The sequence below is a fragment of the Myotis daubentonii genome, chromosome 9 (assembly GCF_963259705.1).
Source record: "Myotis daubentonii chromosome 9, mMyoDau2.1, whole genome shotgun sequence".
Classification (NCBI taxonomy): domain Eukaryota; kingdom Metazoa; phylum Chordata; class Mammalia; order Chiroptera; family Vespertilionidae; genus Myotis; species Myotis daubentonii.
Window position 1 is genome coordinate 18187252 of NC_081848.1, and position 19092 is coordinate 18206343.

The 19092-nt window shown below is 39.9% G+C and overlaps 1 protein-coding gene across 2 annotated transcripts; it reads right to left on the reverse strand.

The window, feature by feature from the left end:
* Positions 1-1558: 1558 nt before the first annotated feature.
* On the reverse strand, positions 1559-18660 carry BIRC3 (baculoviral IAP repeat containing 3). Of its 2 annotated transcripts, none has more exons than XM_059708047.1 (9): positions 18507-18660; positions 11819-14930; positions 11634-11733; positions 9812-9890; positions 8483-8531; positions 6651-6893; positions 2650-2904; positions 2347-2388; positions 1559-2231 (listed from the first exon to the last, which is right to left on the reverse strand). In XM_059708047.1, exons 2-9 carry the CDS (start codon positions 12666-12668, stop codon positions 2038-2040), a joined length of 1812 nt encoding a protein of 603 aa, XP_059564030.1. In that variant the 5' UTR covers positions 12669-14930; positions 18507-18660; the 3' UTR covers positions 1559-2037. The 2 variants fall into 2 exon arrangements, with proteins under 2 accessions (XP_059564030.1, XP_059564032.1); XM_059708049.1 differs by having other exon boundaries at positions 18469-18618.
* Between the last annotated feature and the right edge of the window lie 432 nt (positions 18661-19092).

A 19092-nucleotide genomic window follows, 5' to 3' on the forward strand; every position in this document is an offset into this window, starting at 1 on the left:
CAAGATAGCTGGGAAATAGTGAGCAAGGGGAAAGTGACAGAAAATGAGGTTAAATACGGTACAGGGCCATGTCAAAATCTGATAAGGAGCAGGTATATAGTTTTGCCTGGAGTTTAGTAACATCCACACTGTCTGCTATGATGAACAAGATGTCAGAAGCCGGTGAATGTGGTTGAATGACATTGCTTGTGGCCACAAAGGAACTTAGCTAATAGTGTCAAGTAACATAAGGAAATGAATAAAAAGAGTGGGTGGAAGTTATAATGAGCATGACCTAAGTATGACATTAAGCCTGCTGCAAAGTTATGAATTATAACATATACTAGAGGCCCGGTGCACAAATTCATGCATGGGTGGGGTCCGGTGCATGAAATTCGTGCACATTAAAAGGGAATTAATTAGAGGAAATATTTTAATATTGCTATTTCTCTATAAATAGAAGTGTCAGAGATGAAAGAAAATTAGTAAAATGTATATGAAAATCTCCCTCCTGTCAGAGTCTGTAGTGCGCCACGGGACCCAAAGTCAAGTCCCCGCCCACCCGCGCACACCTCGAAATCGCGCGAGATCCAGACCCAGCTGGCCCCACCCCCGTCAAGCCCCATAGGGTGGGGGCTTAGCCTCAGGTCCCCCAGCCACGACTCCAGGTGCAGCTTCAGGTCCCCTGGCCTATCCTATGTAATAAAGAGCTAATATGCAAATGGTCATCACGCCCTCGTGCCCTCGGCTGAATTCGTGCACCAGTGGGGTCCTTTGGCCTGTCCTGCGGGATGGGGCCGAAACCAGTGCGGGCCAGACTGAGGGACCCCACCGGTGCACAATTGGTACTAGGGAGGGATGCGGGAGGTTAGCCAGCCTGGGAGGGATAGCAGGAGGGCTCCAGGGCGTGTCTGGCTCATCTCATTCAGTATTGATTGGCTGGACCCCAGCAGCAAGGGGTGGGGAACATCTTAAAGGGACCTAAACTAGCCTATATAATAAAAGGCTAGCCGAAACTGGTTTGGCTCAGTGGATAGAGCGTCGGCCTGCGGACTGGAGGGTCCCAGGTTCGATTCCGGTCGAGGGCATGTACCTGGGTTGTGGGCACGTCCCCAGTGGGAGATGTGCAGGAGGCAGCTGATCGATGTTTCTCTCTCATCGATGTTTCTAACTCTCTATCTCTCTCCCTTCCTCTCTGTAAAAAATCAATAAAATATTTAAAAAAAATAAAAAATAAAAATAAAAGGCTAATATGCAAATCAAATGGCGGAATGACCGGTTGCTATGACGTGCACTAACCACCAGGGGGCAGACGCTCAATGCAAGAGCTGCCCCCAGTGGCCAGTGTGCTCCCACAGGAGGAGCGCCACTAAGCCATCAGTCGGACATCCCCAGAGGGCCCCCGAGGGCTCCTGGACTGCGAGAGAGTGCAGGCTGGGCTAAGGGACCCCTCACCAAGTGCACAAATCTTGTGCACTGAGCCTCTAGTAATTCAATATTGAAGAGGTTTTAAGTTGGTCGGGAAGGAGCCTAGGAATGCCTAAATTATCCAATATCATAGAAATAAAAATATTAAGAGTAAGAGTAATTCTGATTGCTTTATTAAAACATTTCTCACATAGTTCTTTACAAAAACACCATGTCTATACAAAGTCACTCAACAAATATCAAAACCTTCCATGTATAGGACACTTATCAAAAAAGACAGAGGATCCATGTTCGTGGTTCCTTAATACAACTCCAAAATATTTAAAATTCTGAAAGGTTAATTAACAAATCTTAAATTTTACTTACAATTTCAATAGTGCTGAAATTTTGATTTAGTATTGTACTTGTAGTGCTATCCCTATTTTTTGTTCACAAGAAAAGCATATCATTTTCTTGCTATCTGAAATATGTTTATATGGTTTAGCTGTATGTTTACATAAATATATTTATACTTGTGTAAAACAAAATTTTCTGAGTTGTAAATAAATTTAAAAAGTAAGGAAACTAAAGCAATATAAAAGTTAAAATTACAATACATTTAACCCATAATGCCAAAATTTTGGATCATCTTCATGAAAGAAATGTACGAACTGTACCCTTGATTGTACCTCTACAAATAGGACATTTCCTTAGGGAAGGGGCACAATCTTTGCATACTACTAGATGACCACACGGGATAAACACTATGGAAACTTCTTTGTCCATGCACACTTTGCATGTTCTTTCTTCTTGCAGTCTCCTCAATTGTTCTTCTATTGGTAAGTCTAAGAAGAGAAATAAAGTTTTAATAAAAGGCAATTTGGTGCTTCTCTCCCAATGAAAAGCCAAGAAAATAAAAATAATATTTTCTACTGGCTTAAATCATTAATACTATTTTACCTGAAACATTTTCTGTGGGAACATACTTTATGTCCTGTTGCACTAAGGAGGAAAAGAAAAAAGCATTACTAGGGCAAGTAAGGTCAGTATTTAGTCACAGAATATATATTTTTAAAGTAACAGTTTAGACTCCAGCCAAATGCTAGAAATAATTGTCATCATGTCAAGGCAACAAAAGTCTTTAGTCTTTTCTGCAATTAATAGTTTATATATTTGATTGGATTTTTTCAATAATCGCTATTATTAATAAGCATATTTTCCATTGATCTAGAAAGTTCTCAAAAGTAATTTTCTAGCACTCACCAAATAGACGCTTGTATAACGTGGGGTCATTTTCTTGTAGAGAGTTTCTGAATATGGTGGCTGCAAAATTTCCTTTTACTATAATAGTATCAATCAGTTCTCTTGCTTGCAGAGTTGTCTGCGTCTTCAGTCTAATAATATCATGTTCTTGTTCATGAATCACTCCGGCCATTAGCAGACTATCCAGGATTGGAACCACACAAGTCAAATGTTGAGAAAGTGCCATCCTATTCTTCCGGAGATATGACAGGTCATCTTTGTGAAAAAGAACACAAACATGTTCAATCTCTGTTCACAAACTTCCTTCCACACCTGCACATATAACTGAATGAAAAAAATGACCATAATTCATAATCCGGCATTAAAGGTGATTGCTAGGTTTGGGGGTGCCCAACCCCCTGTGCCTAATAACAATGTTACGGACTAACACTTACTGAGCACTGTGGTAAGCACTGAGAGTGTATTTACGCATTTCATCTTCACAACAGCCCTTTGAGGTAGATACTAGTATTTTAATTTAACAGATGAGAAAACAGAGGCACAATGTGGCAAGTAAATTACTTGAGGACACACAACTAGCAAAAGTCAAACCAAGGCAGTCTGGCATCATAATCTGTGCTCTCAACCATTTGGCAATACTGCTATAAAATACAATTTAGAACCTAATAAAATTGAAATTTCTATTTAACCTAGTCAAACTGGGGGAAAAAATAAGATAGTTAAAATGATAGAGTATTTTTCTTAAATTACATTTATGCATAAAATTCCTTTAAATTTCCATTTTAGGATGAAATTTTTAGTTATTTTCCTAAATTAGACATGATATTGCCATTACCTAAATATTTTGCAGTAAAAGGGGAACAACGTTTAGAGCATTTTGAAAACTAAATGCTACTTGTCAATGACACATTCCTGTCATTTAGGATCACTGTATTCTCTGGGATCTAGATTTTTTTTATCTACTGGTGAAATGTTTCCTATTTTGAAGCTCTGAAATTTTATTATCTTTTATTCTAAATTTAATAATTATCATATACTTTTACCATGATCCATAAAACCATTTCTATGAAGTAATTAATAACAGAAGTTAGGTTGTCTAAAGAAGTATTTGGGAGAGAGTTCCAGATTTTAGAAGCATTGTGTCAAGTAAAAGGACACAAAAATAGAACAATGTAATAAATAATAAAATATAGGGTTTAGTAAAAAAGTCAAGGTTAGAGATATACATTTTCAAGATAATTGAAGCTCTGAGAATACATAAAAGCTCTGAGAATAAACCTAGAACAGTATCTGGCACAAGATCAATGCTCCAAAAATATAGATTGAACAAATGAACAACCAAGCCTTAGTAATTTAAAGAGCAATGGGAACAAAAGTAATAGAGGGGGAGAAGAATTAGAACTTAATGTATTCTGTTAAATTATCTATGTTAGAGAAATAGTGATATATTAAAAATTAAGATATAATTTACAACTTGATGTTGAAGTATATTAGTTTTTCAATCTAAGATTAATGTTTCTAATTTCATGTTATTTAACCTAATGTAATTTTCTGAAGTTCTTAAGATGTCTTAAATTGGATTGCTAGTGGCTGTATGAAAAAGTCTCATTTCAAAGTCATAGACTATATTCTGGCTTCTAAGGTGAAAATACTTTAGAGCAGCAGTTCTCAACCTGTGGGTCGCGACCCCTTTGGCGGTTGAACGACCCTTTCACAGGGGTCGCCTAAGACCATCCTGCATATCAGATATTTGCATTACGATTCATAACAGTAGCAACATTACAGTTATGAAGTAGCAACGAAAATAATTTTATAGTTGGGTCACAACATGAGGAACTGTATTTAAAGGGCCAGAAAGTTGAGGACCACTGCTTTAGAGGCATTTTATTCTCTTATTCTGGAAAAATATCCTTAATTTCCTCTTTATTTACACACCTGTCAAGAAATTACCCGCTGTTCTCAGAAAATTTTAAAATAATCAGTAACCTAAATGGAGGTATTTTCATTCACTAACTCAAAGAACATTTCTTGAATGCAGACACTATGTGGGTAGTGTGGTTATAATGTTGAGCCTGAGAAGGGATCTTTTTGACAACGCATATTATTGTATAGTAGAGGCCCGATGCATGAAATTCGTGCACAGGTAGGGTCCCTAGGCCTGGCCAGTGATCAGGGCCGATCAGGGCCTTCTGGCTGCCAGCGGGGGCCTTCCTTCGTTCCACACTGCCCTCTGGTGGTCAGCGCGCATCATAGCAAGTGATAGAACTCCCAGTCAAACTCCCGCAGGGACACTTTGCATATTACTAGCCTTTTATATATATAGATTGTTGAATTGGGGTTATAGCTGGAGACTTTGTTGATTTTCTTCAGAGGAAACACGAGTAATTTATAGCTGGATGGCTTTAGACTCATGGAGTCTATAAACAACTGTGGAGATGAATGTTCTCTTCTTTGAGCAAGTGTTCACTGATGACCAATAGCCAAACTGAGAAGACTACAGGAAGGACTTGCAGCCTGATCTTCACTTCATAATGAAAAAGAGAACTTGTGTAGGGTGGGCAAAGATGAACTTGGACTATTTTGCTGCTGAATTGGTGTGTAAGACTATAACTCACACTTTGGTAAATAGATAATGCTGCATTACTATAGTCTGATATGTTTGCCTGGGTTGGCCAGAAGGCAAAGCCACCTTAGTGGGCAAGAGCAGGTTTACTCAGGAATGGAGGAAACAGTCTCACTGTCAATCATCCTGGGAAGAACTAGATCCCAGGTGGCCTTGGGAATAAGAATAAGGGGCAACCTCTTTTCTCCTTCTGGGCTTAGTGGATATTTGGGGACCTGAGCCTTGATTAAGGAAAACATGCTTTCCTGGTCATTAGTATAAACTGGCCAGAGCTATGCAGAGATAAACCAAAAGCTAGGAAGAGAGATTTGTGAGGATGAGCCATTTGTGCCATAGGGCTCTTCTGTTAGCCCTAAATCTCCAGGAAGAGCTTGTTAAAAGTTGCAGTCTGTTTTTAGCTATGTTGAAAGGACTCTCAGAACTGGTCCGTGCTTGGGGAAGAGTGTCAAAGGAGAGGTCATCTCTTTGTCTAGGCCACAGTGATGGGAGCAATGAGAGCAGCCAGTTGAGACCGGACATGCTCTGAGGAAGAGTTTTGGTAAAAGGCTATATAGTAAAGGCAATAGAGTAGCAGACAAAGCTAGTGTGGAAGGACATGGGTAAGTTCTCTCGGGAGAATGTGAAACAGTACCTATCTTAGGACTCCCCTAAATACTAGACGGACACTAGGAAGGGAAACTCAGCTCTTGTACAGGCAGGTAGGAGACTTCATCATAATTTGAACATTAATTTATAGTCATAGGCTAAAACATACTGTTATGCCGATATTAAAATTAATAATTGTTACTGAACCCATCCCAATTTAAAGCAAGCAACTGGCCTGGGGTTAAAAGCATGCCAAGAATTACATGCACAATCAACTACCCAGAATCCTACCTAATAAAAAAAGATATGTAAATTAACCATCACTCTGCAACAAAGATGGCGGTGCCCATAGTGGCAGCGTCGCCCCGGCAATGCGAGCCCAGCATCCCCGCCCAGCTGCGCAGAGAGAAGGGAGGGGAGGGGCCCCGGCCACACAGAGGGAGGGGTGGGGCCTTGGGCCAGAGGCCGGGGTGAGGGATGCTGGCATCATTGCAGGCCAGGCTGAGGGACTCCCCCCCCCCACACACACACACACACACCGTGCACAAATTTCGTGCACAAGGCCTTTAGTAAAAATATAAATTAAGAAAAAGCAGGAAAAAAATGATCTCATTAAGTATATTCATTTTAATTTACTAAGCAATTAAAATATATTTTAATGTAAAGAAATTTTTCAGAATACTAATTATAAGAAAAATCTGATTGAATTGACTGTGAGTATATTTTCAATAACTTACATGCAGCGACATCAAATTCTTATGGAAATAGAGACTGTACTAACAAATATGTGTACCTGATTCTTCTTCCTCAGTTGCTCTTTCTTTCTCCTCTTCCCTTATTTCATCTTCAGCATAAAGTAAATCTAATACAAGATCACTGACGATTTTGTAATTCTCCCCAGTTGTTAGAATTTTACTCTGAACTGTCTGTTTTACCAGCCTCCTACTGAAGCCCATGTCCAAGGCAGCTGTAACCACAGGTGTATTCATCATGACTGCATCTTCCGAATGGTTTTCTCCGGGTCCATAATGAATAACTATATGGAATAAAGAATTTAACACATATCGGGATAATCTGTATTTTTTAAATTAAAAGTTATTACAATTTCAAAAACAAAGCCCAAGAAACATAAAGGTACTATTTTGTATTAACTTCGTTAAATTTAAAATAATGATAAGTACGTTCAGTCACTAGAATAAGAATATGGAATATTGTATTCAGATACAAAATATGCATTATCCGGCATAACTATGAGTATGAGAAGGCGATGGAATGTTGGGGATCACCCCCAGCAGAACTGAGGTCCTTTTTTCCCATGTTGAATGAACAAATGAGCTTTCTAAATCAAATATGTTTCCCATATTCCCAAAAGAGGCCATTGTCATCACTCACCTTTATTACTGCAATGGCCTCTTTCAGTATTGCTCCCATCTAGTTCATTCTCAACATTGCAGCCAGGGTGACATTTTAAAAACAGAAATCTGATTGTGTCACACTCCTTGAATTCCACCAACAATTCTACTGTCCTTAGGATTGTGGCGTGTAAGGTCACACACCATCTCTGGACCCTGTCTACTTCTTCATCCTCCCCTCTGGCCCCTAGTTCATTTGCACAGTACACTCTTGCCCAGGAGCTGCAAACGGATGGATTTCTCACCATTTCCTCATTTGTAGTCTGTACTCTAGTCCAGAAGTCACAAATTCTGCCTGCAGTGCTGACTATTACTGCTGACCTGATTCATTCATTTATCTGTTTGCAAGCCCTACTTCTGGCCATACGGAGTTTTGTTCAGTTCTTCAAATGTGCCTGTTCTCTTTTGTCACTGAAGTCTTTCTGCCTGGAATATTCTTTCCTCCCTTTGTCACTTGGTTAACTCCCTGTGATTCTATGATAAGACCAATACTTCCTCTCAACTGAAGCCTTTTCTGATCTTTCCTCAGGCACTCTCAGAGCACACTTAACCTTTCCCACCACATCCCTCTCTCCTATCTATGTATTTGTCTGTCTCCCTTTGCCTATTAGCTCATGAGAACAGGAGTGATGTTTATCCTGTTCTCTAGCCTAACCTCAGAAGAGCAGATACACAATAAATATTCATTGACTTTAATTGAACACTAGATAGTAGACTAGAAGCGCCTGTTCCAATATAGGCTCTATCACCTTTTAGGTTTAAGGTGATGGACAGATCACGTAACCTCTCTGAGCCTCGGAGTCCCTATTTGACAATAAATAATATTTTCTACCCTCTCCATTTCATGGAAAGAATATGTGAGCAAGCTAATGTTACAGTGCATCTGTTCCCACCCTGGTCTGAGAACAAGGGTTAGGCTGGATGTATGTAGTTTGTTAAAACAACAGATGCTCAAGTCCTGCCCTTAGATAACTATGATTTAATTCAGTAGGTTTGAAATGGAGACTAGAAGTCTGTAATATTTTTTAAAGTTCCTTAGGCAATTATGATATGCCCTAAAGTTTGAGAAATACCAGCTTAATGTATTTGAAAATGTACTGTAAATTATAAATCATACCACAAATATACGTATATTATAACTATTATCAAATTTCTATCATAACAGTACCAAGTGGTTCTATTTAAACGTGGCAATTATTATCATTGTACATACTTGGTAACTCTGCATTTTCATCTTCTGGATTCTCTGAAGTAGATAACAGCTACAGGGGGGAAAAGGTATATAATTAAAATATAAATCTTATCCTGTCCATTGCAACAAAAATAAATCAAGAGGCCTATTTTATTCAACTTACTGACTTGCTTATTGGCAAAATAATTTTTATATCAAAAGCACTATTTTCAGCAGTAATTTCCTAAGCCATAAACTAATAGCATTTCTTTGGGTATGTGTGTGTATATATTAACATATAAATTCTATTTTTATTAAGGCAGGAGAAGGGCTAGATCTTTTCAGTGATCTACGACAATCATTGTTTGCCTTTCATCCCAAATATCAGACATTTCCTGGATCACCCTTTGGGATAAGTTGGACCCTATATCAGTTCCATTTGCTATGCTTAGAAAGTGTTTGGTCCTCAACACTACCATATAAATTCTTTTTTTTAAATATATTTTTATTGATTTCAGAGAGGAAGGGAGAGGGAGTGGGAGAGAGAGATAGAAATATCAATGATGAGAGAGAATCACTGACTGGCTGCTTCCCGCATGCCTCACACTGGGGATCGAGCCTGCAACCTGGGCATGTGCCCTGACCGAGAATCGAACCAGGACTCGAACCGGGACGTCTTGGTTCATAGGTCGATGCTCAACCACTGAGCTACGCCGGCTGGGCTATATAAATTCTTATTTGCTTTTCCAGGAAGATTACAAAGAGGAATACAATTCTCTTTCTCAAATCTTTTTAAGAAAAATTAATATAGTAAACCATTATAATTCTACCATCCCCTCCACCCATTTTTCCCCCTCAAATTTTATTGCAACTTCCTTAGAAAAATGCTTAGAGAGAAATATAACTTAGATATTATTTTTCAGGAGGTTTCTAATTCTGAATCTGTTTTTATCCTAAAAATAGTACTCTAAGATCATGCTGGGTGTTGTAAAAAAGAAAATTTTTTTTTTTTTTTGGTAATTCTTACCCAAGGACATCTTTTCCATTTATTTTCAGAGAGTGGACAGGATGGAGAGAGGGGAAGAAAGAAGAAGAGAGAGGAGAAGAAAAGGAGAGAGAGAGAGAAATATCGATGTCGATCGATGGAGGCAGGGATCGAACTTGCAACTTAGGTACATGCCCTTCCCTGAGAATCCAACTGGAGACCCTTAGGTGGGCGGGCGGGCACTCTAACCACTGAGCACACCGGCCAGGGCAGAAAATGTATTTTTAAAGCAAGTCTTGCCTTTGTAGTAAAATACTACTCTCTAATTATTATAAAATATTTTACCTGTTGTTAACCAACGATTAAAAAACTAATAAAGCCCCTACCTGTTCAAGTAGATGAGGATAACTGGCTTGAACGCGACTGATGAACTCTTGTCCTTTAACTCGTATCAAGTACTCACACCTGAAATGTAAACACAATTAAGTTTGGGGAGTTATTTGAATCTGGCCGTTTGTAGACTGCTACACATTTTAAATTAACACAGATATGCATATAACCATTTGACTAACCATGCAGCGTATGAGAAGTGTTAAGAGACACTGCAGTCAAAAGCGAGATGATGTAAGCAAGAAGGCTGTAACTGGTAATACTGTTCATAAATTAGCTTTATATGCTTAAAAGATGAAACTATACAAAGGGGGACAAGAAGAAAGAATGAGGAAGCTAAACATTTTCTATTAAGTCAGATATTCACAAGTTTGACATTTCCTAGATAATACACATCCATTGTCAAATTTAAGTACAAAATTAATTCATGACACTACCAAAGCAAATTTACCGTTCTTTTTACATATTCACAAAAAGCAGCACTTTTTAAGACATCTATGTAAAGTATTCTTTATCCCTTCATAATTTTTGAAATCTGAACTATTTGGGGAGCACAATGTTGCTGCAAATGAAGATACAGTTTTATATTTTAAAAAAGCATATGTAATGAAAAGAAGTTAGGATATCAAGTTTAGTAATCACCATTAAATATACTAAAAGTTTTGACCATGAAAAATATAATTATAGCCACCTGATTTTAATAAAAAAAAAAGGAGAGTGTAAACAAGTATGGAATCATCAAAAGTATAAGACATGACAATAAAAAGCTAGGTAGTGATCAAAAAGCTAGATGTGATGGGTATTCTGCTCTGTTTCTTTTTATCCATAGTACTTATTACCTTCCAACATGCTACATAACTTCTTTATTAAGGAGTTATGTAGCATGTAAAATCAGTATGAAACCATAAGTCTTGGTTTTGTTCCACTGAGTATTTTTTTAAAAATATATTTATTGATTTTTTACAGAGAGGAAGGGAGAGAGATAGAGAGTTAGAAACATCGATGAGAGAGAAACATCGATCAGCTGCCTCCTGCACATCTCCCACTGGGGATGTGCCCGCAACCCAGGTACATGCCCTTGACCGGAATCGAACCTGGGACCTTTCAGTCCACAGGCCGACGCTCTATCCACTGAGCCAAACCGGTTACGGCCCACTGAGTATTTTAAGTGCCCAGAACAATGCCTGGCAATAGATGGTTGATTAATATTATTGATGTTGAATGAATGAAAATATGTCCAAGATATAAAATTGATTGAAAAAAAGCCTCAAAACAATATATATAATATATAATTCATGTAGAGAAATTATATACATTTATCTATATACAGAGTGTCCCAAAACACTTCAACAGTTGATAGCTCAATTTTGAAAATGAAATGTGTTTTAATAAACACTGCTTTTATAATTATTCAAAGTGTATACATTTTGGGGGGACACCCTATATGTACATATGCGTAAAGAGATTTTGGAGGATGTTCACTGAAATGGTAGCTGTAGCCATCTTCAGGTTGTGAGTTCTGGGCATTTTAAATTTTTTGTCTCTGTACTTGTTTATAACATGTGATTTTGGTTTTATAATAAGCATATATTAAAATATATACTAATTATACAGAAAATCCTAAATTTATTTCTTCTTTGTCTTAAATGTCCATCAAAATATTTTAAGTAATTATTTTTCTAAGCAATGCATCCTAAGTTTATTCACAAATGTATGTTTGAAACAAAGAGTCAACTAATGGCTGACTACAAGGTAAACACATAGAACCCATCTCATAATAATCACACACATTTACAAAGAGAATTTCAAAACAATTACCTTGGAAACCATTTGGCATGTTGTACCCATGGGTCATCTCCAGATTCCCAACACCTCAGTCCACCATCACAGCAAAAGCATTTGACATCATCATTGTGACCTAAAATTGACGTTGGACCAAAACTTATAATTTGCCCACTGAAATGCATAAAACATTTTGAATTTTTTTAGATTAAGTTTCTTACCCATATAATAAAAACCTGCACTTGCAAGCTGCTTAGGATGAACTCCAACACTCGAGGGCCAGTTACAGAATGTTCTGAAACGGGCGGCCTGCGTCTGCATGCTCAGATTAGAAACACTGTATCTTGAAGTGTCTTGAGGCCGACTTTCTAAAAACGGGCAGTGGGGGAAATGTCTCAGGTGTTCCGACATAGCATCATCCTTTGGTTCCCAGTTGCTCAGTTTTCCACCACAGGCAAAGCAAGCCACTCTGTCTCCAGGTCCTATGTAGTAAAAACCTGCTTTTGCCAGATCGGTTGGCGACAGGAAGGTCAATGGCCACGTCTGGAAAGTAAGTAACCTGGCGTGTTCCGTATTCATTATACAGTGGTTGGGACTTCTCAAGGCAGACACATCGTGATTTGGTTCGGAGTTCACAGGACTTGAGGGGAAGCTGGAATAAGAGCCACTGAAATAACCACTGTTTTCCGAACTTGGAAATACTGAATGGGTGGAATTTGTTCCCGAAGAAGGCAAATTAAGCGGAGAGGTGGCTCCCGAAATGTTACCTGAATTTAGTTTCTGAAGAAAGCCACAGCTAGGGTACAACTTTTTATGCTTTTCAATCGGTTTGTCTCCTTGTTTCCAGTTATCCAGCATCAGGCCACAGCAGAAGCATTTGACCTTGTCATTCACACCCGTGTAATAAAAACCAGCGCGAGCAAGACTCCTTTCGGACACAAGAACACCAGCGGGGAAAGTCGAGTACGTAGACATTCGGTATAGTTCACAGGAAAAGTCGTATTTCATTTCAGACATGTTGGCGCTTTTCATCAGCTTTGATAAGAATTCGCTGTTTTCTACGAGGTTCATAAAGAAATGGATGGGGAGGAAAAGGGACTAGCCTTTCTCTAGGGAGGTAGTTTTGTGCATGGCTTTGATTTTTCTAGTTTTAGTTCTAGGTTGAACACCTAGAACGGAAATATTTTGTTCTTTTTTTCTCCTCTGTCTTCAGGGTTTCAGCACAGCGAGATCAAAATCCTGCATTGACACATCTTAAGGAACAATTATGCATAACAGCACCTTTGTATGAGCATACAGTGTAAGCATGACGCCCTACAGTACCTCGTGATGAAAATGCAAAGCCTTCATCGGTGTAGAGAGCTTTGGGTCAGCAAGATGCCATTTCGTGTGGGGCACTTCAACAGGCAGGTCAGTGCACTAGAAGAACGCTTCAGTGACGTCCAGCCAGCCTAACGGTAAAACGTCTGACTCACACAGCTAGCTTGCTCCCGTGGTGGAAAGTTATGCTTGCTAAGTGCTCTACAGAAAATAAATATTCTAACTATGTTTGTTTTGCTTTATTTAGATTGTGAAATTTGGTGGGGGGGGCGGTAGAAAGCATAAGAGAAAAAGAATGCATACCATAGCTCACTGATTCTAAGATGCATGTTTTAATATCTGTTATAGAGAGGTATCTTAAAATTAATGCCATATCATATTTTAATTAGCAGCATTTTTATTTCTTAGAGGTACATAAAATTATGGTATACCTTATAACTGATGACATCTTAGATTCAATGACAGACAGTATATCCCAAATCTTGCTCAGATTAAGTAATTTTTCTTCCTACAATCATTTTAATAAGGAGAACAAAGTAATCCAAACTTTTCTTCCAGATAGAGCTTAAGTCGTAACAGAATTAACTGATACATCTTAAGGCATGGTTTTAAAATTTATTAAAGAATAATCATCTCTCATAAATAGTCAGGAACCTGGTTGCTTTGCAATAGTGATACCATTAGATCTTACTTGGCAAATTAGACATTCTATTTTATTTGCTCAATGGGTCTCCTAAATTCAGCTTCTTGCTGTTGAGAGCCAACATCAAATCTTCTACTCTGATAGTGGATTTAGTTTTAAGACAACCAAAAGTGCCAAGTCTATAGGCTAAGATGGATAGCCAAATACAAATATGGCGTGGTCAGAAAATATTCCACAGATAGCATACCTTGAACTGGAATTTATCAAGACAAAATAATAATAAATTTACTTTGTCACATCCACTCCTTTTGAACAGCAGAGACCAAAAAACTCAGAATATCTCAATTATGACTAGCTACGAGTGAATAGGTTCTGCATCAATAATATCAGCAATGACCAATAAACAAATCATCATGGTTTTTCTAGCAGTGATTTGTAAGCATGGTTTCCTGTTGGGATCTTTCTTTTCTTTCTTTTGTTTTTGTTTTTGTTTTTATACTGGGATTTTCCACTGCAGACTTTAATGCTTTATTTCCAGGTGGCAACACACACACAAAAAAAACATATCTCAAAGGTGAGTTATTGTATCTAATTTTAGTTTTTCACTGGTCAAAAATTTTACACATTGTTATAACACCTTTTTGGGGCTTATTATTGTCTCTGTGTAAATTTTACTTCTGAATAAGGTTGTTCCTTTATCAAAATGTAACCATCTAGCCATCATTCTTATTCTTATCAATCTCAGAGATAACAGCCCATTTGAACAAACTAAAATACCAATAGTCTTATCAATGGTTAGATAATTTATTCACCAATCATCAAGTTCATCTTTCCTCCTTTGTCTAAATTTCTTGTACTTATCAAAAAGTTTTGTTCTTGACATTTCTTTGTCATTGTAGAAGTCTTTAAACATTTCAAAGGTCTTGCTTGCATATTTCTCTAATGTAACAGAGGGTTGAATATTAACTCTTTGTTCTAGATAACTGTCATTCATTTCTAAATCTTTAACAAACATAGGTACTTTTTTTCTATTCTACACAGCAGCCAGATTGCTCAGCCAGTTTTGAAGAGTACTTCAACAATGTGTCCCAAGTAAAATCACTTCTCCAGAGTCAAATTAAAAAAACTCAATATTACTTTATAGTTATACCTCACATAACTAGATCATGTTTTTAAAATGATAACATTCTTTGGATGCCACAAACTCTAATTAACTGCTTAATTTGTTTATTCATGCACAAAACTACCTCCCAGAGATTAGACTAAGTCCCTTTAAGGATTTTAGGTCTCCATGATGAGCTGTTTTGAGTTACAGAAAAAAAATGGAAAAAATCTAAAAGAAGTAAAACAGTTTGCTTCCTTTGTAAAACCTGTTTAAAAAGAGAGAGAGAGAAAGAGAGAGAGTTTTAAAAGTCAAATAATTCATAGAAGTAATACAATTATATTTCTAAAAAATATTTTCCCCAAAATAGAGCACTAGTATTTACTGATTGTCCACTGTGTACAAGTTGCTGTACTACACATGGCAGAGGCCAAGAAATCCCAGACAAAAACCAGAGAGCTCAAACGGGGAGCCAGTAGAGGTATTATGTTTGGCTTATACAGAATTAACTATAATATTTTACTAATTTTTAAACTTTTTTATTTTAAAATTAACTTATATTTAGAGAAACCTTACAAAAATAACAGTTCCCACATACTGTGTACTCAACTTCCCCAAAGGTAACATCTTACATAACCATAGTACAATTATAGGAACCAGGAAATTAGCATTGATACAATGTTGTTAGTTAATCTGTATGCCTTATTTGAATGTCACCAGTTTTCTAAATAAGTACCACAATATTTTTGGACCACAGTATTTTTATTTTTTAATTTTTTATATCTTTTTAATGATTAGAGAGAGAGAAACATCAATGTGACAGTGAAACATCGATCAGTTGCCTCCCACCCTCACCTCAACTGAGGATCAAACCAGCAACCTGGGCACGTGCCCTGACCAGGAATCGGACCAGCAACCTTTACGGGACAATGCTCAACCAACTGAGCCACACTGGCCTGGGTGGGACCACAGTATTTTTAAATGTTTTAGTTAATTACCAACATTTTCTAAAAGTCAGAGACTTCCCATAACATTCCCTAGTTTAGAATGTTAGAAAAATGAGAAGATCTGGCCACATGGGGTCTACATTCCTGCATGGCAACAGCCAGCCAGCTCTGAGCAGGACTGCACCTTGAGGGGAGGGCACGTGCTCTCCAGTTTGGGTACGTTCACTCCTTGGTATGGAGACTGACTGTCAGATGCTGTTTGTCACTGAGCTGGCTCTACTGATTTCTTATAGTAGAATTATGAGGAAAGTGCAACTGTATCTATCAAAAGTAACACAATGAAAGGGCGACAAAGAGGAACACATGTTTAGAGAAAAATGAGAATACATATTTCTTGTGGAAAGGAAGAACATTCCTTCATGTTTACATATGTGTTTTTGTTTAAAAGAGATACCCACAGTTTTGTTCATTTATACCACCTGCCTGGCCCCTATGTGTTTGAGACCGCAAATCCCTTACACGAGGGGTGGGGAACATCTGGCCCACGGGCTGGCTGAGGCCCTTGAAATCGTTGGGTCTGGCCCTGCCAAGGCATCGGGGGTGAGTTAATTAAATGTTTGATCAGATATAGTGGCTAATTTTTAAACTGATGATTTTGTATGGCCTGTGAATGATGTTATCCAAATGGCCCTGGGCAGAAAAAAAAGTCCCCTCCCCCTGCCTCACCCAGAGCTTACCTAAAGATGCTTTGGCGTGGACAGAAGGCATATGTTTATGGAAAATTACAGTATATACACACAAACATGCCAAGATGCCAACCCTGGATCAGTTCAAACTGTCTTAACCATTTCTAACACCTAGACTTCCAAAATGCTACTGGGGAAGATCTGCAGCCTTGCAGACTGGGACCCAGCATGACTTCAGGCACCACCGTGGCTGGCCTGTCACCATTCCTAGCAATTCTACTTACCCCTGGTCAGCTCCTATCCCACTGCCCTGCACAACTCTCCTAAACCTTCAATGTTCTCACATTTCTCCTCCACTGCTCTCCATCTTGCTTTCAGTAGGAAGCTCTGCCTTCTATTGTCACCACCTACTTGCTACCTCAGATAACAAGGCTTGCCCCTTGACATGCCCCCACCCCCCCCCTCCGCCTCAGAAATCTTGCTAACCTCATCCCCCTCATTTGTTCAACTCTCACTCTCTACTGGCTCTTTCCCTTCAATATAACAAGCATGCTTCAGTCTGTCCCAGCTTTCAAATAAAAACAAACCAAAAAATCCTCTTTCAACCCCCACTTTCCACTCTAGCAACTATCCTGTTAACTCACCTTTCCACAGCCAAGTGAATTGAACAAGTGTCTCTGGTTAAGGTCTCCCACTATAATTAGCTTTAGCCAGCACCACTTAAAACTAACCTCCATATTTATAAAACCAGCTTCTTGGCCAAAACCAGTGGAAACTGTGTTTTACCCTGGAGCCCACTTCCTCTTAAAATACTCTGTTCCCTTGAATTCTGATACCACTCTATTGGATTTCCTCTTTCCTTCTCGGTTTGGCTCAAGTCCCCAACCTCTTCTCTTTTTACTCTTGTCATTTCCCGTGAGCAACCTCTCTGAGCCCGGGCTGCTGGCGGTCTCCCCCCTCTTGGGCACTTAGTGTGTCCATATCTCCGACAGTGGAGGCTATATTAGCCTTTTTTTTTTTTTTTTTTTTTTTTTTTTGCTGCCTCTCCCGAAACTATGAGCTCCTTCAAATCAGAACTATGTTTCAACTTTGTACCAGCTCTCCCAACCACAATATCCACCCAGCCTGGCATATAATGCAGACACTAAGACTTTTTGTTGAAGAAATGAATGTTAGCAAACTTGACCGAGTCCCCCCCTAACCACAATACCCTCATTTGCATAGTATGAAGGATATCAATGTTATATTAATGACCACAAAAGTCTGCACAGTGATGGTTCAATACCAGGCTTTGGAGTCAAACATCTTGCGTTTCCAATACCATTCAGTTTCACCCCACCAGGGCGTGTAACCTTGGGCAAGTAAATCTCCCTGAGCCTGAGTTTCCTCCGTGTCAACAGAGCTAATGATGGTAATTGCTGCTTAAGATGGTGGGGACACCTGTAAAGTCTTCAGAGGAGGTGCTAGCATATAGTACTGGGTATCAGCAACACCTAAGGTTAGCAATAAATAACAGCAAACTAAGTTAATACTATTGCTAGCATAAGGCAAATGCCACTAAAATTAAGAGCACTACAGAATCTCCGTACTGATCACCAGGAGAGCTATCCAATATCGGCTTCCTGCCACCACCTGGGCACGTTCCTCCATTTATTCATTAATTTTTTACTCTGCCCTTACGATGCAAAGCTCTGCTTCGGGCTCTGCTCTGAGGCTTGTTTGGCGTAGATACGCAGAGACCTGGGGGTACCTCTTGGCGAGCAAAGTACACCAAATGGCAACGCTTCCCCAGTCCGCTGGCTCGCCCCACGAGTACAACAGAACCGAGCACCCGGCGGGAGGCGGACGGAAAGTGAGCGCGGGCGCCGGCACCCCCCGCGCCCAGGAACCCTGCGGCCCGCGCCCAGCGCCTCCCGGGGGTGGACAGCGAAGGGAAAGGCGCCCGGCCCGCGGGGACTCACTCCTTGGCTCGTTCCTGGCCCGCCCACCTGGAGGGGACCTCCGGGCCCGGCTGCGGTGTTTGAGGCCCGCGCCACCCCGCTGGCCCTCGGCCACCTCCGCGGCCCCGCGCGCCTCTAAGCGGAGCAACCCCGCGTCCCCAACCCGGGGGAGCGCGGAGGGGGTGGCGGCGGGAGGGGCGGGGGGAGGGGGGATGGGAAGAGCGTTCATGCACATGCGCAGCACAGCCTCGCTGCAGCCCTTGTCACCCACCTGCTGCCCAGGCCGAGGTGCGCGGCGAAACCTGGGATCTTCTCGGGGACACCTGTCGGCCGGAGGTTCCGTGCGGGCCGGGTCCCACGCGGGCTTTTAATGCTCCCCGCCCTCCACGCCCACCGCTGGCCGCGCGGCGCGCTCTCCACGCCCCCCAGCGGCGGGTGCTTTCCTGCAGGACTTAGGGGAACTCCAGGGCGGTAACCACAGACTTCCCCCGGCACGGGGATTTCCATGACCTAAAAGCACGCCTATTTCTTAACCTTAGCGTATTCGCGGGGCATTTACTGAAAGAGCCTTTGCTTCGTGGTTCGTGGGTCAGAGGAAATATTGATCACCCGTGGAGAGGAGGTGATCATTGGTCAGCCTGACTGGAAAAGGTCCATCTCGCATGTCTATTTAAAAAAAAGAAAAAAAAATTGTGAAACCTTTATGATCATTTTTTAACTTTTTGTTCTGATTGAGAAAGTAAGGCATAGGTGGAAATGCAGTGGCATGCAAAAAGGTCGCACGATTCTCCTTTTCAGTTTATTTTTACTCTTTTAAAGACTGAGATCACCTTATTAGTTTCCTGCGTTGAAACTTT

Excerpts from the sequence above, each read along its gene's own strand:
- BIRC3 (XM_059708047.1), bottom strand. The coding sequence starts at position 12,668 with ATGAACCTCGTAGAAAACAGCGAATTCTTATCAAAGCTGATGAAAAGC. Across the intron at positions 8,532-9,811 it reads ATCCTCATCTACTTGAACAG|CTGTTATCTACTTCAGAGAA; the intron begins GTAGGGGCTTTA and ends TCCCCCCTGTAG. Across the intron at positions 2,905-6,650 it reads AACTGAGGAAGAAGAATCAG|ATGACCTGTCATATCTCCGG; the intron begins GTACACATATTT and ends TTTTTCACAAAG.